We start from the raw sequence: 27,478 nt of genomic DNA on the forward strand, positions 1-27,478 counted from the left end.
TTTGCCTGTGAAGCTGTCTAGGCCTGGACTTTCGTTTGTTGAGAAATTTTTATTACTGATTCAATTTATTATTGGTAATTGGTCTGTTCAGATTTTCTATATCTTCCTGATTCAGTTTTGGAAGATTATATGTTTCTAGGAATTTATTCATTTCTTCTAGATTGTTCAGTTTTTTTGGCATACAAGTTTTCACAGTTGTCTCTTACAATCTTTAGTATTTCTCTAGTATCAGTTATAACTTCTCTTTCATTTCCTATTTTATTTGGAACCTCTTTTTTCCTCAATGAGTCTGACTGAAGGTTTGCCAATTTGGCTTATCTTTTCAGAGAAATAGCTCTTGGTTTCATTTATCTTTTCTATTTTTCTTGTTTTGTTTTTTGGTGTCTATTCATTTCCACTCTGATCTTTATTATTTCCTTGCTTCTACTAAGCTTGGGCTTTGCTTGTTCTTTTTCTAGATCCTTTAGGTGTAAGGTTAGTTTGAAACTTTTCTTGTTTCTTGACGTGGGCCTGGATTGCTGTAAACTTCCTCTTACGACATTTGTGCTGTATTCCATAGATTTTGGAATGTATGTTTCCATTTTCATTTGCCTCAAGGTATTTTTATTATTGCATCTTTGATTTCTTTGTTGACCCATTGGCTGTTCAGTAGCATGTTGTTTAGCCTCCATGTTTCTGTGTTTTCCAGGTTTTTTTCCTTAAAATCAGTATCCTTGAAATACAGTCATGGTCAGAAAAGATGTTTGATACGATTTCAGTCCTCTTAAATTTATCAAGACTTGTTTTGTGGCCTCACATGTGATCTGTCCTGGAGAGTGTTCCATGTGCACTTGAAGAAAATATGTATTCTGCTATTTTGGGGTGGTAGGCGTCCATCTGGTCTATTGTGTGATTTAAGGCTACTGTTTCCTTATTGATTTTCTGTCTGGGTGATCTTTCCATTGCTGTAAGTGAGGTGTTACAGTTCCTTACTATTATTGTACAGTTGACCCTTGAATGACACAGGTTTGAACTATGCGGGTCCACTTACACACGGGTTTTTTTTCAACATATATTAGAAAGTTTTTATTTTGTAAATATAATTTTTTTCACAATGTCTTTATTTTTGCTGTATACATATAACAGTGTTTTGTATAAGACAGTATTAATATAGGTACTGACATGATACTTGTAAATGCACATTAACTTATGGTATTGATAAGTACAGTAATGTATTTCTCTTATGATTTTCTTAATAACATTTTCTTTCCTCTAGTTTATTGTAAATATATCTAACATACAAAATATAATACTTTATAATATAAAAGTATATAATATATCTAACATACAAAATGTGTTAACAACTGTTTATGTTTTCAGTAAGGCTTCTGGTTTACAGTAAGCTGTTAGTACTTAAGGTTTGTGGAGTCGAGAGTTATATGTGGTTTTTGACTGCACAGGTGATCAGCACCCTTAAGCTCTGTGTTGTTCAAGAGCCTGATGTATTACTGTTAATTACTCCCTTTGTGTTAATATTTGCTTTGTATATTCAGGTGCTCCTGTATCGGGTGCAAAGATACTATAATTGTTTTGTCATCTTGTTGGATTGATCCCTTTACCATTATGTAGTGCCCTTCTTTGTCTTGTTATGGTCTTTGTTTTCAAATCTATTTTGTATGATATGATCATTGGTACCCCAGCTTTCTTTTCATTCCCATTTACATAGAATGTCTTTTTCCATCCCTTCACTTTCAATCTTTGTGTGTCTTTATGTCTGAAATGAGTCTCTTGTAAGGTAGCAAATGTGGGTCCTGGGTTTGGGGGGGGGGGGTTGTTGTTGTTTTGTTTTGTTTTTTTAATTCATTCAGCCACCTGATGTTCTTTGAATGGAACATTTAATTCATTTACATTTAAAGTAATTATTGGTAGGTATGTACTTATTGCCATTTTATTAGTTGCTGGTTGTTTTTGTAGTTCTTTTCTATTCCTTTCTTCTCTTGTTCTCTTCCCTTATGGTTTGATGACTTTTAGTGTTATGTTTGAATTTCTTTTTCTTTTTATTGTGTGTGCCTATTACAGGTTTTGGTTTACGGTTACCATGAGGTTCATAATATAATACCCTACGTATATGGCAATCTGTTTTAAGTTAATGGTCACCTAAGTTCAAATACATTCTACAAGCACTATGGTTTTCCTCCCCTTTCCATTGTTTTGATGTCATATTTTCAGTCTTTTTGTATATTGCTTAACTAATTTTTATAGATTAGCTGATTTTACTTTTGTCTTCTAACCTTCATACTACCTTTACTGTATGTTTGCTTTTATCAGAGATTTTTTCCTTTCACAGTTCTCTTATAGTTGTGGCCTTTCCTTTTTTGTTTCCAAAAGCCCCTGTAACATTTCTTCTAAAGCTGGTTTAGTGGTGATGAACTCCTTTAGCTTTTGTTTCTCAGAAACTCTCTCTCCTTAATTCCAAATGATAACCTTGCCAGGTAGATTTGTGGTTGTAGGTTTTTTCCTTTCAGCACTTTGAATATATCATGCCACTCCCTCCTGGCCTACCAGATTTCTGTGGAAAAATCAGCTAATGGTCTTACGGGGTTTCCCTTGTCCATAACTAGGTGCTTTCCTTTTGCTGCTTTTAAGATTCTTTTTTTCTTTGTGCTGCTCATCTCAGGGGACTTCCACTACCCTGTCTTCCAGATGCCGATTCATATTTGCTCTCGATTCCTTCTACTGTATTTTTCATTTCAGTTATTGTATTCAGCTCTCATTGGCTCTTTTTCATATTTTCTCTTTGTTGGAGTTCTCACTGTATTCATTTTTCTCCCAAGTTTGGTAAGCATCTTTATGGCTGTGACCTTGAACTATTTATCAGGTAGATTGCTGACCTCCATTCTGTTTAGTTCTTTTTTTGAGGTTTGTCTTGTTCTTTTGTTTGGAATATATTCCTCGGTCTCCTCGTTTTGCCCAACTCTCTGTATTTGTTTCTATGTACTAAGCAGATCAGCGACATTGCCCAGTCTTGAGGAATGATCTTATGTAGAAGGTATGTGCTGATCCCGACTACTCCCCAGGGGTGGTGCACAGGAGCTGCTTGGAGGGGCACCTCAGGGGAACATCTGGGTGGGTTGAGTAGTGCTTGCAGGGTAGATGGAGAGTATCAGAGATGGTGCCCACTAGTGCTTCCATTGCACGAGAAAGTTCCCACAAATCCATGCACATCTGGCACATACCCTAAGGGTAGTCAATAAATCTCCTCCTGGGGCGCCTGGGTGGTGCAGTCGGTTAAGCGTCCAACTTCAGCCAGGTCACAATCTCGCGGTCCGTGAGTTCGAGCCCCGCGTCAGGCTCTGGGCTGATGGCTCAGAGCCTGGAGCCTGTTTCCAATTCTGTGTCTCCCTCTCTCTCTCTGCCCCTCCCCCGTTCATGCTCTGTCTCTCTCTGTCCCAAAAATAAATAAACGTTGAAAAAAAAAATTAAAAAAATAAATCTCCTCCTTATATGGCCCAAGCACTTTTCTTTTTTTCTTTTCTTTTTTTTTTTTTTAACCTTTGTTTATTTTTGAGAGAGAAAGAATGCAAGCAGGGAAGGGGCAGAAAGAGGGAGACACAGAATCCAAAGCAGGCTCCAGTCTCTGAGCTGTCAGCACAGAGCCTGAACTCACAGGCTTGAACTCACGAACCGCGATATCATGACCTGAGCCAAAGTCGGACGCTCAACCTACTGAGCCACCTAGGTGCCCCAGCCTGGCACTTTTCAAATGGCTGCTCCTGAGCTGGGTGTCAGAGTGAGTTTGTACTCCAACCTTTTAAGAGCAGAACCTCATTTCCTGTAGCCCTTGTGCTCTCCCAGAGCTAAACCCTGCTGATTTTTAAAGGCACACGTTACTTGGGGGGGCTCATCTTCCCAGTACAGGTCCCCGGGCAGCATTGCCTGACGAGCCTGAATCCTAAACTCCTCAGGGGGGACCTCTGCATTGATTTCCCTCCTACTTGTGGACTGCCACGCCAGGCGTGTGGGTGCTGACTAGACCATGTCTCTGCCCCTCCTGCCCACCTCACTGTAGGTCTTTAGTTGTGGAAGAGCTGTTCTGCTAGTCTTCAGGTTGTCCTCAGAAACGATTGTTCTGGATGTAGTTGTAGTTTTGGTGTGTCCTTGGGAGGAAACAAATTCAGGATCTTCTTACTCCGCCATTTTCATCCTATCCCCCCAACATGTATTTACTCATATAATTAGTAACAATGTTTTGCAGTTTAAGAAATTTAAGACATTTCTAATCTAAGAAGTAGATGAGAGAAATTCTTCAGACTTGCTTTTCTGCCTTACACATTGTTCCGTTATCCCTATGCTGCTGATGCTCCACTAAGAAGTTTGTTGAAGGCAGGGAAAGTTCTTACTGTTTTTGAGCCCTTCTCCCTCAATGCCTCACCCATTTTCTGGCTGAAAAAATAGTTGAAAAGTTGGTTGGACGCATATATAGTCCGTGTTTTTCTAAGAGCAGGGACAGGCTTTCTCTAAGCAGCCAGGCCTGTGTAGCGGTAGCCAGAGGGGTGCCCTGCGGGGGGGCTTCTAGGAAGACCCACCAAAGACACCGCTCAGCCACAGTCACCGTGAGTATTCTGATAGCTGAGCGGAAGGTGCATGGACTGTTGTAGCCACGGTAAATATTTGTGGTTTGTCTCTGTCCAGACTGGGGAAACCTTTGAGCCCTGCAGAGATACAAAGCATCTTCCCCTTCATTTGCTTTGCCCTGTGTGCTAATTATTGACAAGCTCCGTATTTCTGGGAGGAATGGCTCCTGGCTGGCCTGTCCTGAGCCCGAATGTTCATAAGGAACATCCAGTGCTCAGTACTGACTGCTGGCAGAGGTGAAGGAGGTGCCGCAGGAGACTAACAGGGGAGCCCACACCCCACCCCTGCAGTTGACACTAGAAAAACAAGAGGAAGGAGGAAAACTACCCTAGGAGATGCCTTCTTTAAAAATGTATTCCTTTCTTCCCCAACTTTGATAAGCTTGGGGATTTGTTGCTGTTATTTATTTTTTTAGGTAGAAAAATACACCATTAACTATTCATTATCGTAGCCAGATTTGGGTCTAGCTCCACCAGTAGGGGATAAACGTGGCATGGCAGAGGCCCCTGTGGATTATGATTTATGTTTTTAGTTATTTTCCCTTTTGTAACTTATTATGGGGCCACTTTGTTGCCCCCCGGAAATCATAATTCCCAGCAGGCTGAGCTTTCTGGACCTCATCTCAGTGCAGTGGTTACATCCCTCAGCCTGTGCTGCCCCTGCCTTCAACAGAATAATAGCACCTCAACTAATTTATGCAGTGGGCGTGAAGCAGAGCTGGCCCTGGCCCTCTGACTCCTGGCGGCAGGGGCCCTGTGAGTCCTCAGCTCCCAGCTCCTCCCAGCCTCTCCCGGCCATGTGGTTTGAGTCCATGAGTGGGAAGGGCCCGCTGTCCCCACGGGCCCCGTCTCAGGCTCTGTTCTGTGGGAACAGCTCAGCCTGGGTAGACTGTCCAGGTGCTTCAGGAGAGACAGGGAATTCCCATAGGGCAGGCCCGCACATCTGGGAATTCACTGAATCTGCTCTACCTCAGCTCCGCTTGTCCTGGCCGTGGCAGGTGGAGCAGGTCCTCACTTCTCCGTCCCTCTCTCCCTCCTCTGGCCCGTAGGTGTTTGAGGAATTGTGGAGGAGTAAAGGGAAGACTCCATCACAGATTGTTTCAGAAAGGAAGCTTGAACTGATGCAGGATGAAGAGGCACTGGAACGGGTGTGCCACACCGTGATGGAGGGGCATCCTCAAGTGGTAATTAACGGTCACCACAGGGTGGAGAGGGTCTACTCTCCTGGTCAGGCCAGGACAGGGCCAGCCTGAGGACTCGGCCAGGAGCCTCTCCACTGCTCCCTTTCACCGCCCAGAGGCACTTCCTAATTAGGGCCGGCCCAGCTTGCTCAGCAGTTCCCTAAAACACTTTATCCGTTTTTAGCTAAGGTCAAGAGCTGAAATTTGGTGATTAGAAAAATACCACATTTCCTAGAAGGAAAATCCACCCCTGGAGTTTCATCTCATGCAGTTCAGTTTACAGGGGTGTTTATTGGGCTCACCGGATCCAAGTTTTGACCTCCCAGCACGGCACCCTCTCCCAGGGCGGGCACTTTGAGTCTGTTACCGCTCACTAACAAGCCAGCAGGCATGACTGCAGAAAGGGAAGAAAGATGGGCAAACACTTTAGCTCCATGCCTAAAAGAGGTGGGAAGAAAGGCAGAAAGGGAAATTACTTGTAAATTATGGAGAAAATCCTTGACAGGAGCGTAGCTGAAAACCAAGTCATTCTGTGTTCTGAGCACAGAACAAAATATAAAAGCGAAAATGAGTGCCATCCCTTCCTCCCCAAGTCTAATCATACTGTCTAGAGATTTTTTTAGTGGGTAAAAAATTGCTAGCATCTCTTTCAGAATAATACCCACCCACCCATCGGCTTGCCGGGGACACTAACAGCTCTGAAAAGAGCTCTTGATAAGGAAAATGAGCTTGCGCTGGGTCCAGCAATCTCTGTCTTCCTGCCTCATCTGTAGTGACTGATAAAGACACACTTTCAGTTTCGGACTCGTCCTGCGGCACTGAGTACAGATGCCCACAGACGTTATTACCCATCAAGATGCCGCAGAGCCAGAGCTTGGGGCGGGTGGCCCTGACAGTCAGTGGCTACTTGATAGGAAGCTGGCACCTCCTTCTTTTGTTGTCCCCATCCTGCCCACCACAGTGCACTCCCCAACCCCCGTGCTCCGGGACAGCTGCCATTTTTTGGATTTGTCTTCTGACAAACACGTGTCCTTGGCAGGCAGTGGGGGAGAAGGAAAGCCGGGCATCTCCGTGCCTGCTGACCACGGGAGGATTAGAGAAGGACCTCACTCTGACTAGACTAGATCGTTCATCTAGGATTACTCACCCCAAGACTGAGAAGCTCTGTGTCCCTGTGGCACCCAGGAGAGCACCCTCGTTCCTGCACTCCAGCTCCCTTGCTGTGGCCAGTCCCTCGTCATGCACACAGCCCTCTCCTTGTCCACTTTAATCAGAGAGCACAGTGGCAGACATCCCTGTGATGGGAGCCTAGAAACCTCCTCAGAAGTTCACACCTCCCCCCTTTCCTTTTCTCATTTTATATCTAATCCTAACAGGAAAACAAAAGAAATGAAGTTTAAGTGTCAGCAAACATAAACCTTAATTTAGCATTTTTAAGTATGCATATCATTATTTTCTCCTCTAAAACAGTTACTATCTATCTTTAAAGGTAATGGACATGAAGAGGGGAAACCCCAGAGCCATAAACAAACTGATTGGGTTGGTACGAAAAGTAACTCACAACCGAGCAGATCCTACGGTGATAAAGGAGATCCTGGAGAAGCAGTTGTCGTCATGAGATGTTCTGGGTCCATCTCTGCCTGAGGGACAGCAGAGCGGCCATGACTGAGAACCTGAGCCCGTGAAACCTGACATCCAGGGGCTCAACCTGCTGGCGCCTCCCAGTCTCTAGCCCCAGCTAGAGCTGTAGGCCACCCGGGCCAGACCCGACTCTGCCCTGGGATGCTACCTGCATAGACCAGCAGCGACAGCCCCGTTTGCCTCATTGACCTGGAAGTGGTTCCAGGATGGCCGCAGTGGTGCTGAAGGAATAGCATGTTCCAGGCCTTAGTAATTCTAAACTAAGTGAAACACACAGTTTCAAGTGCTGTCACTGTTCTAAGAAAACTTCCCATCCCGCACTTCTTTAACAAGTATTTCTGAGTAAGTTCCAAAAGCCAGGCACTGCTCTAGGTGCCAGGCATGAGCAGTGGTCAAGAGGGACCATGGTCTGGATGCAGTATTTTAGACCTGAAAGTAGATGAGTGGAGATGAAAACCACAACAAGACAGACATGCCAAACACACTTTTGTCTAGACAGGCCCTGCAGGGCTGGGAAGGAGGGCATTAGTCTCACTAGCCCGCACTCATGCACGGAGTAAAAGTGACATTGCCCACCTGCTCAGCTCCCCAGGGATTGCCGGGAGGTCTGAGAGTAAATGAAACATTATTTGTAATAAAAAAAAGTTTTCAAATAAATTTAATGAATAAAATATATACTGAAATATCACATAAAAAATTAACTTACACGTCAAAGATTGTGCAGCTGACAAGGACCCCCGCCCACCCCACCCTCAAGCCGAAAAAAGATTAAAACAAAAAATGTAACATTAAATTGATTTGTTTTCCCTGGAAAGAATAAGATTATAAACTAGTACATCAAAATCTTGACCTTTAGCAGTAATTGTGGTGCAGTTAACAACCTCTCCGTGAAGGCTGGGTCGCCTTCACCCCTGTTCTCGTGACAGTAATGCGGCTTCTGTGTAACGCACCGGAGCACCCCTGTGTGCGCCGCGTGCTTTTGTTATCTCTGACTCATGGTGCTCAAAGACCACTTTCACAAATGCTGTCTTGTAACGTGTCAAACCGTGGCATAAGAGAACAGGCTCTTCGGAGGCTCTGATTTTACATTGGCTTCTCCAGCGTACCAAGAAGAGTCCAAGCATTGCCGTCATGAATGGTGGCAGCTGGGGAACCAGAGAGAAGCAGACCTTCCCCATCGCCAGGGTGACCATGAGTGGTGCCCCAGGTGCTGGCAGTTGCTCAGGACTTCCCTAAGCATCCCCCCTACCCAGCCAAAAGAGCAGGGACAGAAAGGAAACCAGACAAGAAGAGGTAAGGTTTTTAAAAAATTGTGACAGAATGGCTCAGAATTGTGCGAGAATGTGTTACCTCACGCAGCAACCACGTGCCTGCTCCGCGTGCATTCTGTTCCAACACTGACGACCTACTGGACCTAGAAGTAGAATATTCTCTTTTCTAGAGAGAGAGGCTGAGTCCAACTTCTCTCTGCACTTTTAAGTCTGAATTACAAATGGGGCAGGACAGCCTGAGCCTGGATTCTGGCAGGATGGTTTTCTCAGGAATAATACGGTTCAGTTTTGTCTTAAAAACTCCCATTTTCACCAAAGGTCTGGCTTCTTGGTAATCAAATGTTACAAAAGATGATACTGGAGGATCTTTCCAGACCCTTTTAAATCAAGGCCTTGCTAAAATGGGTGATGGGGGAGGGGAGGCAGCCAGATGAAGACAAATCACCAAAATTATGTCCAGTGTAGACTGTATTATGGACTGATCATTTCCAGAGAAAAATGCCATGGAGACACCTGATCTTTATAGTGCTGTCTACCTCTGACAATTGCCCGTGGTCTTGAATGCCCACTTCTGAAATCCCGAGAATTAGACAGTTATAACTGCTAATAGAAAAAGTAAAATCAAAACACAGCTCAGATTATCTTACTCGGAACCTGACTATATATTCAAAAGACCTATTTGCATAACAGAAACTCACAAAGTATGGCTCTACTCATAAACAGGTCTCAAGTACAGTTTTAAATACATCTTTGCATGAGTGAGAATTTAGTCTGGTTCATTGCTGTTCCAACGAAAATCACAAGATGTGTGAGTTGGTGTCATGTGAAGCCACTGCCATCTGTCATTGGAATCCACACACCTGTAGGCTGGGAGGGAAATGTGCTGGAAAACTGGCTCTTCCCCAGGATGGCATGAACCAACTGGACCTGGTCATGCCCAAACCATGTGTTCTGTTGGTTGACAGGGAAGTTGGCTGGTTGGTTGGCTGGCTGGTTCTGGCAGAAAGGAAGCTCAGCCTCAACACTTAGCATGGTACCTGGCACAGAGTAACTTTAGCGAATGCTGATGAAGTTTATAAAACCAAATTAGTGGACAGCCTTTTAGAATGAGAGGCTGGTGCTGCCAACAAGTAGGCTTTGAATTCTGGACATGAGTCTAGGAAGGAGCTTCTTGACTCTGTCCAGGCATATACACCAAGGTGAACTTCTGTTCCTGTCTCTCAAAGTATACATACCTCAGAAAAAAAGCTAATCATTATTTATAACAAGTTTAGCATGTTTTAGCTGAGCTTATACACACACACACACACACACACACACCCCTCTTTTCTAATTATTGCTTATCTGCAAGAAGGCTATGAAATTTTTGAAAGTACACACCCTCCTGGAGCTTTGAGTTGATTCAGTACACAGCTTATGGGAATAACCCACAATTCATACTGTGTTTTTCATTTCTACTGAATTTGCTGCATTTCAAGGACTCTACCGAGTGTTGTGGGGGCAAAACACTAAGTCTATCTCAAAGGTCATGTTATTTACCCATTACCAAAAGCAGCGTGGAAATGGCGGCCATGCTTCTCTGGCAGATTTCAGACAAATGTATTCATGGATTATTTGAACACAGATGACCCTAAATTGAAAGATGGCTAGAATGTGATTGAAATCCTCTCTCCTTGCCTCCCTTAATCAAATAATTTAGCAAAAAGCATTTAAGATCAACACTAAATTCCCCCTTAAAATATCTCCAGGCCAAAAAGGGTCCTTGTTACAAGCCTTCTGCAGACTCGTCCCAATAAAAAGTCCATAGACACACTCAGAAGCACAGACTTCTGCAGCCTCAGCTCCATGAAATTTATAATCTGGCCCGAGAGCTTCCATCACCCTTGTCAGGTTCTGAAATGACATAGTAAATCTAAGCTCCCCAAAAGATGCCTGAAATACATATCGAATGCATACTGACAGAGCTTATTGGCAGTCTTGTAACTGGTGTGGCTGACAATGAGTTAGGTTTACTCTCATGTCATAAGACAGGAACAAAATTCACAATGACCCAATGGGATGGGAAGGGTCAGTCCTAGCCAAAATCATCTTTCTTCAGATCCAAAGTGCAGAGCCAAAGAACTGAAGACTTACGCCACCCCCACCCCCAACCCTGTCCCTGTCTTCTTCCCTATAGAACGTCACCAAAAACCTTTCACGAAAGCCCTGTTTATCCAGTTAACGAGCTGCCAGGATAATCTGTCCTCCAAAACAAGTAATGGCCTAATAAATGCCTGAGCGTGGGGAAGATTTACTGAGGCAAAATTATCCCGAAAACAATTCTTAGTCTTCCGAGAGCTCTTCCTAAAGCATTAGGTTTATGATGGTCATTCAAAAAGGAAAAAAAGAGTCCACTCCATTTTCTTACAGTGTTTCCTCAATGATGTGATTTAAGGGTGGAGTATACACTGGTCTGACAGTGTTCTAAGCTGTGATTTGATGGAGAATTAGTGCCGCGTGATTTATAGAATGATGGCTGAAGCAAGAGGGGCCTGAGAATATCTTCTCAATGACTTAAAGCTGGTGTGGCCTCAGCCCCCAGAGGACCGCTGCCTCCAGGAAAAGCCAACACTGCAGAGCTGGCTGAGCTTCGCAGCAAGCCACAAATTACACTGGTCTGGGCCAGTGGCTTGAAGTAGCACGTGCAGTAATAGCTGTCCTGCAATAAAGCGTTTCATAAAAATGGCAAGCTTGACAGCCACTTCCGTAAACACAGGACTGGTAATGAGCAATTAAACTGTACTGCCCTTAAATGAGAGCTGTAGCTGATGCTGCACATCCTTAACCTCACACCAGTGACACGGCCCACCCCAGCCAGGGCAGCGCTTCCCTCAGGAACGTAGACACGCCCGATCCCGATTCCGAATGAGCGGTGCTTCCACGACGCAGAACCTCCAACCAGATCTGGACGTCGACCCACATGACCGTGGCATCCCAGTCGATTCAGAGACCATTTTCAACCCTGAGTACCACTGGCCACCCAAACTGAACAGGCAACCCAAATATTCTCGTATCCTGTTTCTGGAGTCTATTTGTAAGAGGATGCTCTCCCCATAATTCCAAAGCTCTGTGAGGTCTTTCTTAATGGACTGAAAACCAACAATTATGTATGACCTAAATGAAAGGCACTTGCTGAGCAAAAGATACTCCCGAGGACCCAAAAAAGAACTGAATGCATCCTCCCTACATGTGACAGAGACCTCAGTTCCAAGCCATCAATACGTCAAAGTATTTTCCAAGCCAGTACTGGGTAAAGAGGGGAAAATTCCAGAATTCCTTTAAATACTGAGGAAAGGAAGTTATCTATTAATAAAGGAAATCACATCTCTTTAATTGGTTACTCTGGCACCCCCCTTTCATGGCTGGGAAATTGTTTATACCCCAAAAGCTGTACGTTAGCCTAAATTCACCTGGAATTTGTTTATAATTTTTAAAATTTAGTTGGCTGTTTCTAAAGATCTATTTTAAATATCCCAGTGCACACATATACTTTGAATCATATAATTCACTCCATCTGGAACTTTACCTCAGACCCTGCACTGGGAATTGAAAGGCATGTGTGATGTTCCAGGAATCCTCAAGTTGTTTTCACTGCCCAGGACCATCAGGCTAGACACAGGGACTCTGGTCTCAGGCCTGCAGCAAAGGGTTTGTGCCCACTGTGCCTGCCAACAGGTAGCACAGCATCTGAGTGGGAGCCTGTCGTATGGAGCAGGGACCACACTCTCGGACCACATTTTAAAGCACGCCAAATATCTTTACAAATTTTCCCTACATTACAAAAAAGAATTTCTGCAGGCCCCACTGACTACTTTATGATTTTTACCATGATTTTTTCCCACCAAGGAATTACCATTGTCACCCACCTACGGTACAGTATCTCCATATCTTCCTAGATCGAAGTTCATTCCTCCAACCCCCCCTCTCCCCCCCCACCATATTTGCTCTTCTCTTATTTATAGCCTCAGGACTCTGCTGTTTTTCCTCTGGTATGTCCACACTATTGCCACAACCATCCTTACCTAAGCTACCTGGCTGTTTCACTCCACCGTGTGGATTTTCCAGTTCTCTAGAATGCATTTCCAAGTCAGATTTCTGACTTCATTTTGAAAACCCCTGAACACAATACTGTGGAGGAGGCCTATAATGGATGCAGAAAGATGAACCAGTTTCCAATTCCAAATAGGGTTATCATGTGAGTTTGCTACCGGCACCCCACCACGGGAGCTAATTTTACTGTCTCCCACCCCCGACACTGATCATCTCTGCCCTTCTTTAAGGTAAGTCTAGTTCAGTACCTATTTTTAAAAATGCTAAGAGGCACAAAAGCAATCTCTTTCCAAAAGGGCACCCTCTACACAGGGGACTACAGTGGTCTATAATAAAGCAATATGGACTGAAGAATCAACACCATCACCAGATAATGGAGAGAAGTGTAAATCAAGCCAAAAAGCCAATGAATACACTTTCCAGGTATGACTGCAGCATTTTCTGTACCTGTTCAGTCCAAACTGGGAGGTAAATACTTGTCCAAAACGAAGCTAGAGGATAATAAATTACAGCTTACATTCCATCTTCCTGTTCCTCTTTCTTAATCTACCTTGAGCCACCTTCTTTTCCAGTGGAGACCTGGGGGTTTGTGAATACAAGGCTGTGCCAGGAAGCCAGGCCAGTCCGCTGGGCCTCATACATTCCTGCGGCTGTACCATAGCTGGGCAAACCATTTTCCAAGACAGACAAATGTGAAGTCAGAAACATACAATAGGTCAACATCTTTGGTTTCTTGCTTAGACTTAGAAACACTGTGAGGCTGGCCGCTGAGAGCCTCCTTGCCCAGGCCAGGTCTCCTGGGGCCCACATTCCATGGGCTGGCTAGCTCTCAATACAAAGCTGCTTCAAGAACCGTGAAACACTGAAGGGCAGCCTCTGCTCTGCAAGGTCTCAGATGGGATTCTTTCCTCCACTGCCCTCCTCTGCTATGGGCCTGATTAAAATCATACCAGTCCTCCTGAGGCACAACCGCCAGACCTGTGGCTGCCCCCAGGGCTCAGCAGCGATACCCACGAAGAAAACAAGAACTGGGAAGAACTGGGACTTCCCGTTTCCCCCCAAACAGGGAGGCCCACCCTTGTTATGTGCTCCTCCCCTGCTCAAAATAGAGGGGAGTGGAACTGAATGTCCACAAATATCAGCTGTTCATGGTCTCGTTTTTTAGCAGACAGTTATAGTGTGTGTTTCTCCCTCTTTGGTGGTTTAAGGAGACCGGTGGCGCTAAGTATAATTATGCCTGGAGCAGGCTGCAAAGCAGCACAGAGGCACTAATACATCGTGTGGGGGCCTTCTAATGAACCCCATTACTCAGAAGGCAGCATTTCTGTGTGTAGTGAGTCACCAGCAGGCACTTGGCTTCGCAGGGCTTCCTGTGACCCGTCTGCATTTACATTCCAGGTCCCAAAGTGTACACTGCTTGTTTCTCTACAAAGTGCAACATACTAGAAAAAGCAAACAGGATCTAAAATAATTGCCAATGTTTTTATAGATTTCATTTAGTTCACCTTTATCCTTTCCCCTGCCCCATACTCCTCCCTACCCCCCCAAAACCCACTGTGAAATAGCTTCACAAAATCTTTTATAAAACACAAAACAATGATACCCGAGTATATGATACCCCACTTTCTCCATCAGATCAAACTTCTAAAAACCAATGTAACGGTTTGCCTATGTAGATTTCATTTTGCGCAAATCTTACTAAAATAAAACTGTTTCCAGTGTTTAGGAAGTGATACACTGATTAAAGACAGCTCTCAAGCAACAAGAAAATTTCCCTGCATTCCAAATTATCCACAACGACATCTGACTTCCCAGGCAAACAGCTGAAACCAATGGATTTGCCTGCAACATAAGGTAACACATGTTGGGCAGGGTGCAAATCTTGGAAGTAAGATGCAAAGGGATACCTGATACATGCTTGTGTGATAGAGGAAAGCGGGGCCCCGTCTTTATTCTTCCCTTTTAGAAAAGGGAAACCAAAATGCAGAAGGCAACCGGAACAGATGTTCATTCATGTGTTATTTGAAGAGCTGAGCCTTCTAACCCGGGGTACTTCCAGAAATCATGGAACCCCAGTATTTGCTTGGTGTGATCTAAGCTCTAAGCTGCAAGATAAGTGACTCAAAGGGATGGGAGAATACCAAAAAATTGAGGAGTAAAAAAGAAAAGAAAACCTGCCCAAGGAGTTACCAGCTTATGAGACTTACATTCTAGAGGAGGTGGAAAGACCCGGCTAGAGAAAGAGGAGGTACACAGAAAATTTCCCTCCCCACAAATCAAGTATTGTCAGGAAATATCAAAGTAGAAATTTTTGTAAGCAGCTTTGCATTTAACATTCAGTCAAGACGCTAAAACCTTAAAAACAAGAACCTCTATCAAAAAAAAAAAAAAAAAAAAAAAAAAAACTAACAACAGGAGTCCTCAAAGTCACCCAGGATCTTGTAGCACAGAATGGAGTGTTCCTGGGCCAAGGCAGCCAGTTCCTTCAGGAACTCTGGGAAGAGGGCAGCGGCCAGCATGGTGTTCCTCACGGGCAGGGGCAGGCTTGGGGGCACCCCAGCCACCTTGGCTCTGTTTGTCAGGAAGGGCTGAAGCACTCTTGGGGGACCATCCAAAAGGTTCTTGCCAATTCCTGTCCTGGAAGCATCCTGAATGGGATCTGAAAGCAGAAAGAAAACTGTCAGGATGACCCTCCACAGGCCTTTATGTCCACCCTCTTAAGTATGTGTATTTGAGGGGAGGGGGCTGGTGGACTGTCTAGTCGTGGGTTCAGTTCCTAGAACTGAAGTCCGAAGACACAGCCCTTGAACATGTACCTTCTCCGCCCTGTGGTGCACACACACACGTGGCTCGGTTGCTGTCCAGCAGATAACCTCCAGCACGAGGTATGTGATGGCGAGAGTTTTATCCCAAATCCTGTGTAAAGAACTTCGTGCAGCAGTTGTGGCAACCCTCCATGCCCAGGACATGGTGAAAGGAAAAAATGAAAAAGGTGTCTCCTGCCACTGCATCCTACCAAGTGAAGACTTAACTCACCACGTGTTATCTGGGGACGTCCAGAGGCTCCACCTGCTCTCCTGGTGTTGGGGGAACCATCCTACCTTTACCAATTAAAGCAGAGCTGCAGGAGGCAAGCTGGGCTAACCAAGCCACTCCATGCTCTCTGTAGCTCCGGCCTCAAGGGCTCCCTGAGGACCCCCAGCTCCTGGCTGGGATCTCCAGCCTTTTTTGAAGAACAGAATGGAAGAAGCCTTTTAAAGGTTGGAAATAACGGAGAGGAAGCTGGGTGCTAGGAAGACCGACCAGATTGGGAACTTCCCACCACCATGGGCATCTAGTGGCAGCAAGTGGCTTAGAAGCCTCCATCTAAGAAGGGTTTTCAGGGGTTTCAATCTCAGCTTCAGTAACACGGGTCCAGGATGAGATGAGCCCAAACGTGAACATATTCAAATGATTTGCATTTCCACATCAAATCAGTTTTACTAATTAAAATGGTTCAACTTTCCCCACTATTTAATTCTTAAATATCCCCAGCCTTCATATATTTATAGGAATTATTTATGCATCCGTCTGCCCCTACTCAAATAGGCTCACTACTCTTTATAAATCATTATATTCAAGTTCTTCATTATTTTGGCTGCTTTTTAGAATTCAGTCCCATTTTTCAACACTTCTCAGAGTGTCGCTTAACTACAGTACTAAAAATTCTTGACATTTATAGTACTTTCCACATCTCACTACTATAGTCTTTAGTGTGAAAAAAAAAATCCTCTGCTTTACTGCTTTAAATATCTTTTAGATTAGAGTTTATCACACTTCATTCCATGAAGAACTGGAAAAGTTGTAGAGGATCTGTCTGCTGCCACCTTTCAGCAGAAACACACAACATGTCCGGACAAGAAAGTGAGGACAAAAGTGTTGAGATCACTGAGGTCCATGGCCAGCCTTGGAGACCACCCCTTGGGACCCTCACGGGAGTCCTCCAGCACCGCAGCTCTTCAAAGGGTCCAGCAAAACTCACAAAGGAAGCTGGCCTGGCTACGAGTGAGGAATGGGACACCCATAGGCAGTAATCCCAGGCCAAGACCTGCACAATCCATGGAATTCTCTTCCCCATATCTCTGCTCCTCTAGATCTCACTAGCCTCAAGAGACCCCAGTGCAGTGGTTAAGAAGAGCACACACTCTGCCACTTAGTGGCTGAGTGACATCAGGGAGGTTGCTTCACCTCTCTGTACTTTAATGTCCTCATGTGTCAAAAGCTCACAGAGTTGTAAGGATTAAGTGAGTCAATAGGAAACCCAACCCCCAGAACACAAATAATCCAATTAAATATGGGCAAAAGACCTGAATAATGAGACCACAATGAAACCTCACTTTGCAACCGTCTGCATGGCTAAACTCAGAAACAAGAAATGACAGGTGTTGGCGAGGGTGTGGAGAAAAAGGAACCCTATTGCACTGTTTCGTGGGAATGCAAAGTGGTGCAGCTACTGTGTAAAACAGTATGGAGGTTCCTCAATAAAATTAAAAATAGAATTATCGTATGATCCAGTAATTCTACTTCTGGGTATTTACCCAAAAAGAACAAAAACACTAATTTGAAAGATCTATGCAGCCCTCTGCTGCATCATTATTTACAAGAGCCAAGATACAGAAGTAACCTAAATGTCCATCAATGGATGAATGGATAAGAAGATATAGTACATATATAATGGAATATTACTCAGCCATAAAAAAGAACGAGCTCTTGCCTTTTGCAAAACGTGGACGAACCTGGAGAGTATTCTGCTAAGTGAAATAAGTCAGACAGAAAAAGACAAATGCAGTATGATTTCACTTACATGTGAAATTTAAGAAACAACACAAATGAACAAAGAAAAACAAAAAAAAAAAGACTCTTAAATATAGAGAACAAACTGATGGTCACCAGAGGAGGGATGGGTAGGGAGACGGGTGAAACAGATGAAGAGGATTAAGAGGTATAAACTTCTAGTTATAAGAAGAAAAGTAAAGCAGAGGGAATATAGTCAATAACACTGTAATGATGTTGTTTGGTGACAGGTGGTGACTACACTTACCGTGATGAGCACTGAGTAATGCATAGAATTGTTGAATCAATGTTGTACACTGAAAATATTGTATGTTAATTATACCTCAATAAATCAACAAACAAGAGGTAAAAAAAAAAAAAAATGAGCCAGTAGGCATAATGTACACAGGGACCTCTTGATGGGTGATCCATCATATCATCAGCAATTCAGCTGCCACTGACTTCACAGACTTCCTGTTTCCTGCCCCAGATGTCATTCCCTGCTCTAGCCTCCCACCCCATTTTATTAACCAGCAAAGGCCAATGTGGCCCTTTAACCTTGTATTGTTTGTTTTTCCTCCTCTATCAGACCTTGAGTTTTCTGAGAGCTGAGCCCCTAGGCGATGTGTCCTTCACAACACCCAACCCACTTCGTTATTCATAGCAGAAGCTAATAAACATTCGCTGAATGAACGAATGAGGGAAGGAACTGACCAACATCAGCTCTTCCCTACAACTGATCTCCCTGGATGGTTCATTTTCCTCATCTCCATCTTTCTCTTTCAAATTCACTCCTCCTTCCTCCCAAAAAAGGGTTTTTGTGGTTCATTATTCTAGCTTCATCCATGAATTCAAAAAGTGTCATGACTTTAAAAAAGTGTCATCACCAAGGCTCATTTACCCACTTGAATCCAAGAATCAAAATTGTCTTCACTAATAAGGCAGCAGCAGGAGCGTGCCCAGTGAGGGAGACCTAAGATTTGCAGGGAAACCCTCCCAGCAGGATGTGCTGTTAGCATGGGAGTGGCCTCTCAGAGTGTCACAAAGCTCCATATAAGCTCTCAGTTCAAAAGCAAGGAGAACTAAGTTATGGTTCCTACCTGGCAACTAGCTTATCATATAACGTCTCTGTTTCCTTTTCTGTAAAATGGAAATACCACCCACCTGACCTCCCTCCCTCCCAGAACTCATGATCAGTGAAAGGACTCTGAAGATAACTAAATACAAGCAAATACAACCTCTGTGGTTTGGAAAGTATTTGAGGGGAAGTGGCTGATCCCAGAGATCAACAGTCTCAAGGATGACAAAGTGACAGCTGGCATAGGAAGTCTGTCCCTATTTGAAGCCATTAGTGAGGAGGCTCGTTTTTTTTGTTTTATTTTTTTTTAATGTTCTAATTTATATTTGAGAGGGAGAGAAAGTGCAAATGGGGGAGGGGCAGAAAGAGAGGGAGACATAGAATCCGAAGAAGGATCCAGGCTCTGAGCTGTCAGCACAGAGCCCAACACGGGGCTCGACCCACGAACTGTGAGATCATGACCTGGGCCAAAGTCAGACACTTAATGGCTGAGCCACCCAGGCACCCCTTTGGCTCGTTTTTTACAGGGCCGTCAGGAGGCCAAGGGAGTAGAGCACCTGCATGATGGGGGAACTCGCTGCAGGCACCCAAGTTCCACCCATCATCAGAGGACTCAGCAAGCACGCACAAGCACCTAAGAAAAAGGCAGGGAAGAAGAAAAGTATAAATAAATGTCAGAATCGGGAGTGATTTTCTGAAATGCTGCCCTGGGTCTGAAAAGCTGCAACAGAGGGTTTTCAAGACTAATACTGGCAAGATTTAAAAGTCAGGTGAGAAATCTGTTACAAGCTCCTCCCACCCACCACGTCCACAGTGCTAGACAAAGTACACAGCTCACAAACATGGAAAACCCCAGTGTCTGGCCCATTACCATGACGCTCGAGCTCCTGGATTCAACTCATTTAGAGGCAATCGCATCACACTCAATGCTTTGGTGGTCAGCTTTGTGCAAGGGGACAGACACCTTTCTCATTCTGTGAGAAAGTTTAGAGACTTTTTAAGTTGAGAGGAGAGTGTCACTTTGCCAATATGAAAGAAGTTGGAAAGTTTACCTGAACAATTCTGTTAAAGGAAAAGTCTTCTTCCCCGAGAGAAGCTTCTCACAAGTCAAAGCCCCCTGAACATTACAGACCTTAGAAAGCATCAATTATGGCTCATTTGACAACTGTATGTGGTGAGAACAAGTTCCCCTGGGCACATACCTGGCATCCACAGCCAAGAAACAGTCTGAAGCCAGGACATAGCACAAGGTGTGAGTGAACCCCGCCACTCCCCACCCCACCACCCCTCACCTGGAGTGTGTGGGTCAAGGAAAGCCTAGGAAGCCAGTCAGCGTCTGTGCCCTGGGCTCCACACACTGGGCAAGACAGGCTCAGGCACCTGAGCCTCATGACCCTGGTGGACTACTCCAGGCACCTAATTTCGGCTGCCTTATACGAAAATGAAGCCAGTAGTATCCTTCTCGCCCACTGCACCATGCTATCTGAAAACAAGATTGCCTCGGAAAGCACGTTACAAATTGAAAACTACAAATGAAGACCAAGCATGGAGTGTAATGTAAGAAGAGGCATGCCACCTTCCATCTACAGATTGTAAACATGCCCACAATTCTTCTAGCCCTTGCCATGGAGAGGTGGAAGTTTGGCTCCATTCTTGAACCTGGGCCGGCCCCATGACTTGCGTTGCCCAACAGAATGTAGCAGAATTGACCTTGTTTGGGTCCCGAGACAGAGCCTCAAAAGATTTTGTACAATCCTGCTCTCGTTCTTGCAAACCTACAGCTGTGATGTTGACGAGCTGGGGCGAACCCTCTGGATGATGAGTAATACAGACCCCCACGATCCCCATCACCCCAGCCAGAAACCACCCATATGAGTGAGGCCATGCCAGACATCCAGCCACCCGCTGACAGCCACACATAAGCAAGTCCAGCCAAAATCAGCCGAGGCTGGCCCAGATCAGAAAACCTGGCAACCACACAGACTTGTGAGCACTCATAAATGACTTTCTCTTAAACCACTGAGTTGCTGCAGTGGTTTGTTACTGAACAAAAGCTAATGCTCACAGGGTGAGCTACAGAGGTGTGCTCTGGGTTCAGGAGGAACACAACTAAGAGACCAGTAGTCCAGGAGCTAGGAGAGGCCACACGGGCCCACAGCCCACCTTTCCACAGAGATGTGGGGGCTACTCCCCCTCCGTGAATGGCCCGGCCCAGCCTGGACTACTCTTCTCTAGGGCCAAAGCTTGGAGCCTGCCCCCTCATCTCCCAGTGGCACAGGCCCACCTGTCTTTCAAAGTCTGCCTTGCAGTGCCCTGAAGGCTCTTCACAGTCAGAGCTCTACCAAAAGGACTTGAGATAGAAAACAAATTCTTCATTTAAAAGTCAAGGAACAGGAGGCTCAGTGAGGCCCAGTGACCAAGAGGAAATAGCTACACAGAGACAAGGTCAAGCCATCAGAGTTCTGGGATCTTTTCAGCTCCCTTTACAGGTTTAAAAGTTGCCCCAAGTTACATTTCTGCCTCTCACTCTCAATCTTGTTTCTGATCGCACGCCTTTAGCCGGAAACTGGGAGCCCCACGCTCTCCACTGTTCACCGGCCACAAGGAAGCCTGGCTTGTCCGGGTCATGTGATGAGCAAAAGCCAGTGTAATATGGGGCATTTACTAGTTTGCACTCACCTCGGCCTAAATCTTGGCTCAGAATACAAGTGGCCATCAAACCCGTCTGGCCTGAGCTGAAGCGAGGCAAAGCGGGGGTGCTCCCCAGGCCTGGCCGGCCCGCAGGACCATCCTCGGCTCTCCTGCTCCGCTCTGACCACCACCCTCCCCCCGCCTGGCACCACTAGAGCTGACGAAAAGGCACTACTCTCAGAAACTTGAGGCTGAGCAGAAGCTTCCCTTCTCCCAGTCCAAATGAATAGTTTTTACCTTCCAGAGCCCTAAAGCACATTTATTTGGGGCCTGAGAGTCTCTGAAAACATAATAAAGAGAACGGATGCCCTCCTCAGGGCAGGACTGGCCAAAAAATGGTTCAGGGTGTGCACATAATGCCTCTTTCTGGCCCACACACGCCAAGTTATTTATTCTAGCCAAGCAACAACACGCAGCACTCCTCCCTCCACTGTCGGGGAGGCAAGCAAATGTCCTACTAAGCCCTCCCAGCCGGGAGCAGGCCAGGTGCAAGCAGGGGAGACTTTTCTTTAGGTTTCAGAATGCAAAGAGGCGGCTCTCCCCTGTTGGGGGAAATGATGATGTATTTAGATGCTTTTAAGGCCCAGGAGCCAGCACAGCATCTGTGAGCCCAAGTCAGGAGGCTGGGGAAACGGAAGAACAGTTGGAGGAGAGACACAGAGGAGACACCTGACTCACCTTTGGTTAGTGACTCAGGGGTCAGGTCAGACATGTCCACTCGGAAGAGCAGGTATTGCTGGGCTTGTATGAGGAGCCCCGGGAAGTCTCTCTCCACAGAAGCAAACTGCTCAATCTTGTTTTTCACAGACGCAAGGACCTGTCAAAAGCGACATTAATGATGTTAATGCTTCACAATGGAATCCCACCCTCAGTTATCGATACATCTTTCTGGTACAGCCCTCGCTGCCGGAACTTTTATGATATCAGGCATTTGCTTGTTTTTAACTGCCTGGGTGTTCTTGGTAGGGCGCCCTCGAAACATCATGCTAAATGAAGCTTTGCAGTTTGTCTAGAATAATCCACACAACTGGTGTGATAGGACGGGGAAGGAGAGCAAATGAATTAGAACCGAGGGATTTTAGAAAAACAACAAAATAACAGAGGAAAGGAGAGAAGCAGCCCTCTCCTTAGCACCCATAAAATCAACAGGTATGGATATGGGCTCAGCTAACGTACCTGATAGAGGGAGCGGACACTTGGCTGGAAGACCATGTTGGTGTTGAGCAGAAAGGAGCGCAGGAGAGGCTGCGGGTAGCTGGCTAGCTGAGTAATGATCCCGATAAGCAGCAAATTAACATGTAGAGAGTTCTCCAGCATGTTCTCCAGCTTTGACAGGACCACGCTGATGAATGGGCCTGCAGGAAGAGCACAAGGCGTCAGGGCTGCCTCGGCACAGATGACATCTTTCCTTGACAACTCAGGAGGCACTGGGGCCACCGCTCCCAAACTGCGGGTCCGCCAGGTGCAGATCAAATACAGAAACAGCAAATTGAGCCAGATCTTCTCCTGCCTCAAAGCAGAACATGAAGCAAACCACCACCACCAGGAGAAAGCAGGGATACGTGCATGGGAGCTGGTATTTTGACTCTATGAGCAGTTTTGATGCTTTGAAAATTATCACAGACCTTGAAAAAAGTCAGAGGAAGCATAATTTTAAAGATACACTTCGGGGCACTTGGGTCCAACTTCAGCTCAGGTCATGATCTCATGGTTCGTGAGTTTGAGCCCTGCGTCGGGCTCGCTGCGGTCAGTGCAGAGCCTGCTTCAGATCCTTTGTCCCCCCCTCCTCTCTCTGCCCCTTCCCCTGCTCAAGCTTTCTCTCTTTCAAAAATAAACAAACATTAAAAAAAATTAAAATACGGGTTCTGTGCTGACCGCTTAGAGCCTGGAGCCTGTTTCAGATTCTGTGTCTCCCTCTCTCTCTGACCCTCCCCCGTTCATGCTGTCTCTGTCTCAAAAATAAATAAACGTTAAAAAAAATTTAAAAAAAAATTAAAATATACTCCATAACGTTGCTGTATTTCCAGAACTGCCAGAGCTCAAAACCATGATATTCAATCACCTCATGAAGATGCATACTGTAGGGCTTCACACAAACATCAGAAACCAGCAAAAGTTTTAGTAACAAAAAAACCTTTGTGCTGGTAAAGAATAGCAAACACACAAACTATGTTTGCCAAGTAGCAACATGTGAACAGGGATTGTCTATCCACAAGAAGCACCCAGAGAAAGATCCCGTCTTGTGAAATATCACCATGTGGAAGAATCGGAAGAAGAGAAAAACCAGGGGTGAATGAGGCCTGGGCTGTAATTTTAATGGCATTGGGCAGCTGGGTAACAATACTTTAATCTTCAGGTGGAGCAGGCGAGGGAGGGAGAAGAGGGACTCAATTTGGGGAGGTATAGTTTGAGGTGTCATAGGTTCCTCAAGAAAGAAAATCTATACGACTGCAAAAGTAGTTCATAAATAATTAGGCAAAAGGAGGCTTTGACTAATTTGGATCGTGAGAAAATTAATGTGCTTTATGTGGGAATTCATTGAAGACAGGGAAAATCAAAAAAATTAATCTGGCATTAATAAAATTACTTGAAGACATTTTCCATTTTTACCATAAAAGCGGTCCATTAAGCAAAATGAATGAGAATTCTGCATTTCCCCCAGTGGAGCTATTGATGATGCCTCTAAACCACGGCATCTTTATAACAAAAGCACATCACCCTTGATGAATAAACCTGCCTTACGAAGATTTCACCAACATTAATACGAGTTTAACAAAAACATACTTTACCACAAGATGCTTTATTCAGAAGCCTTGGTGGTGTAAGACAGTAAAACCCTTTGCAAGAAAAGAGAAGCCATCTGTGAGAATTGGGAACACCAAACCTAAACCCTTTACCCCTGGATGATGGCAATATTCCTGTCGCTGGGGTTGCAGAGGATGTTTCTACTGGGGCCTCAAACAGAAAGGTACTACCCCCTCATGTATTTAGATGAGCCTCAACTTCCCCATCTCTGGGATGGACAGAGCGCCTCACTTTCCACAACACAGCCGTTCAATGAACTCTCTGAGTAGAGAGCCTTCGCAGAGGCCCTGCTCACAAAACACAACTGGGAGTGTGCCAAACACATTCAGAAACTGGATGAGAATCCCACTTTGAAAGCACCTTAAAGAGGCTTCATCAAAGACCCTGGAAACGTCACTAGTAACTCTTCTGAAGGCATCACAACCCAATTCAAGCTTTTCAGGTAGAGGTACAAGGTGAAGGCTGCTGCCCTCATCCTCCCCAACTCCCGGCCAGGTCTTCCCTTTCTTCCCCTCCCACCTCCTCCCCCGCTGCCCTGCAGTCCCTGGCTCAGCATCTATTTTCCTCCAGAGGAAGCCAAGACAGGTGAATTCAGTCCCTTGAGGTAGATAGAATCCCCTATAAACAAACATATGTCCTTAATGAGAGTCCAACCCTGCCCTCCCATGGCCCGAGACTGTACTTTGCCCGTGTAGCCATCCAATGCACATAGGATGTGCCAACCTTGCAGGTGCCCAGGGCAGAGCAGGTACGGTCTACCGCTACTACAGGGGAGGGAAACAGACCAGCCCCCTGTGGAGAGCGAGTGGCATCACCATCTCTGTTCTGAAGGACAGAACGTTAGGTCAAGACCAGCAACTGTCATAATCCACTAATGACATTAATTACAACTTCTTAGGCATGTGCAAAAAGAAACATCCATGAAACCCTTTCAAATTCCTCTTTTATTCTTAGTTGATTTCTAGCACTTAAAAAAAAACTGCTTGGCAACAAACAGTTGCTAGGGGAAACTCTTAAGCAGCTGAAAATCAGAAAAAAACTCAGCTACAATTTAGAAAGCCACAGGTGTGTGTGCGGGGTGGGGTGGACAGTGTGTTTTTTCTTCCTCTCTTCTTCTAGGAGGACAGGCAAACTCCCCACCCAGCAAATACTAATTTCTCAGAATAACAAGACAACGTGTCATTCACGTCTCTCCCCTCTCATGTGCCCTCTTCCCCTGCCCCCACCTACCCGCCCGCTCCTCCTCTTTTCTCTAACTCCAAGAATGGAGCGGCCATCAATTCCGTGCCTCGGCTCTGCTGGTCCCATGCTGGAAATACCTCCTGAATGTGGGCCTTCACTGCCGTCTCTCTGCCAGCTCTGCCTGAGGTCTGAGTCCCATGGTTGCTTGTCTTGACTCCAGCAATGGTCTTTCTATTTTAGTAGAGATTTAAATGATTTTTTTTTTTTTTTAGTTTTCTTCAAACAGTACAGAACTATAAAATAATAGCCTTCGTCCCTGGAGGCAACCCCTGTTAACAGATTAGAGCGTGTTCTTCCAGAAATGTATATATACATACATAATAGAATATATATATATTCTATATAGATATAGATATATAGATATAAATATATATAGAGAGAGAGTATATATATATACTCTCTATATATCTATAGAATATATATAGATATATGTAGATATATATAAATATATATAGAGAGAGAATATATATAGAATATATATATAGAATGTATATATTCTATATATTATATATAGAATATAATAATACATATATAATAGAATAATAACTGAATTATTATTTAAAACATTTACTAATCACTATGTGCCAGGCAGTGTTCTAAGTGTTCCACACTTTTCATGTATCAACTTACTTAAATATTCTACAGGAGCCTATGAAGTTGGTTATTTATCCCCATTGAACGATGAGGCAGAACACTAAGTGTACGTGGCCAATAAATGAAAAGTCACGACTGTAATCCAGCCCATCTGTTTCCAGTGCTGCTTCTTTTCACCAACACACTGCCTTGCCTCTGCCCACGCACACGTGTGTGTGTGTGTGTGTGTGTGTGTGTGTATACTGGTTCTTTTTTTTTTTTTTTTTTTGATCAAATGATGACATCTTCCACACCCTGTCCTGCACCTTGCTTTTCCATCGAACACTCTACCCTAGAGACTGTCCCATAGCAGCACATACAGAGAGCAGTCGCATTCAGCACAAAGCTGCAAGCTAGTCAGTCACCATGGGTACTACACTCGTAAAACAGTCTCCTACTAGTGGACATTTGGGTTGTTTCCAGTCTTTTTCTATTATAAACAACACCTCAACAGACATCCTTGTAAATACATCTTGGCACATACGTGTGAATACAGACTGTGAGACGTTCCCAGGAACAGAACTCAGAGCAGGAGTGCATTCTGAATTCTGCCACAGTGACAGCAGGCTCCCACCTGCTCTCTCTCTCCCTATTACTCTAGGCTGGCCTTTCAAACACAGACCCAGTCACATCACTTGCCAACTCAAATGCTTCCAGGGTTTCTTCAGTGCCAGCAGCGCAAGGTCCCTGTTCCTCAGCTTGGCCCAAAGACCCCCTCCCCATAAGGTGGCACCAACCAAGCTTTCTGGCTTCCGCTCTCAGACACTTCACTGTCTCACAGGATCCACGCTCTGTCACACCTGTGCCTGCGCTGTCAGGCTCCTTTGTCTTCTGCCTGCTGTTTCCTCTTCCCCAGACGATCATTCTGAGCCACTTTTACCTGAGAGCTGCTCTCCGCTGTTTGTACCCCTCTTCTGTGAAGTCTTTCCCACTCCCCCCCCACCACTGGGCTCCCCTAAGACGTGTGACACACAATCACTAATAAAGCACTTCTTTGGAGCGCCTGGGTGACTCAGTTGGTTAAGTGTCTGAGTCTTAATTTTGGCTCAAGTCATGATCCCAGGGTCGTGGGATCAAGCCCCACATCGGGCCCTACTCTGACAGCATGGAGCCTGCTTGGGATTCTCTCTCCCTCTCTCTCTACCCCTCCCCCCCCCCAACTCTGTGAGTCTCTTTCTCTCTCAAAATAAACAAATAAACTTAAGAAAATAATGCTTTTCTCACTGAGTACAATTCTTTCTTGATCTCTCCTCTGAAAGTCTGTGAATCCCTTCAGTTTTCTGTCCTAGTATCTGGCACAGAACCTGCCAAATATTAGGAGATCGATACAAGACTGCTGAATGCACAAATAGAGTTAATTAGATAAATGAAATGGAATGCTTTGATCGTCCTGAGAAGCAAATTCATTTCGGTGGAAATCAG

At 45.0% G+C, this 27,478-nt stretch overlaps 2 protein-coding genes across 9 annotated transcripts in view; one reads left to right on the forward strand and one right to left on the reverse strand.

Moving 5' to 3' along the window:
- GATB (glutamyl-tRNA amidotransferase subunit B) overlaps positions 1-8,079 on the forward strand; it is an 83,949-nt gene extending 75,870 nt beyond the window's left edge. For 3 of the 4 annotated variants that reach the window (XM_027067230.2, XM_027067245.2, XM_027067235.2), the window contains 2 exons: positions 5,663-5,797; positions 7,284-8,079. In XM_027067230.2, the coding sequence (XP_026923031.2) occupies positions 5,663-5,797; positions 7,284-7,412 (264 nt within the window). In that variant the 3' untranslated portion in view covers positions 7,413-8,079. The remainder of the gene's footprint in view (positions 1-5,662; positions 5,798-7,283) is intronic. The other variant, XM_027067242.2, reaches the window with a different exon arrangement.
- A 6,627-nt stretch (positions 8,080-14,706) lies between these two features.
- The window catches only part of FHIP1A (FHF complex subunit HOOK interacting protein 1A), a 242,186-nt gene continuing 229,414 nt past the window's right edge, over positions 14,707-27,478 (reverse strand). For all 5 annotated transcript variants that reach the window (XM_015081392.3, XM_015081397.3, XM_053216866.1 and 2 more), the window contains 3 exons: positions 22,553-22,731; positions 22,055-22,193; positions 14,707-15,454 (listed from right to left, as the gene is read on the reverse strand). In XM_015081392.3, coding sequence (XP_014936878.2) covers positions 15,201-15,454; positions 22,055-22,193; positions 22,553-22,731 — 572 coding nt within the window. In that variant the 3' untranslated portion in view covers positions 14,707-15,200. The remainder of the gene's footprint in view (positions 15,455-22,054; positions 22,194-22,552; positions 22,732-27,478) is intronic.

The sequence above is a fragment of the Acinonyx jubatus genome, chromosome B1, assembly GCF_027475565.1.
Source record: "Acinonyx jubatus isolate Ajub_Pintada_27869175 chromosome B1, VMU_Ajub_asm_v1.0, whole genome shotgun sequence".
NCBI classification, from domain to species: domain Eukaryota; kingdom Metazoa; phylum Chordata; class Mammalia; order Carnivora; family Felidae; genus Acinonyx; species Acinonyx jubatus.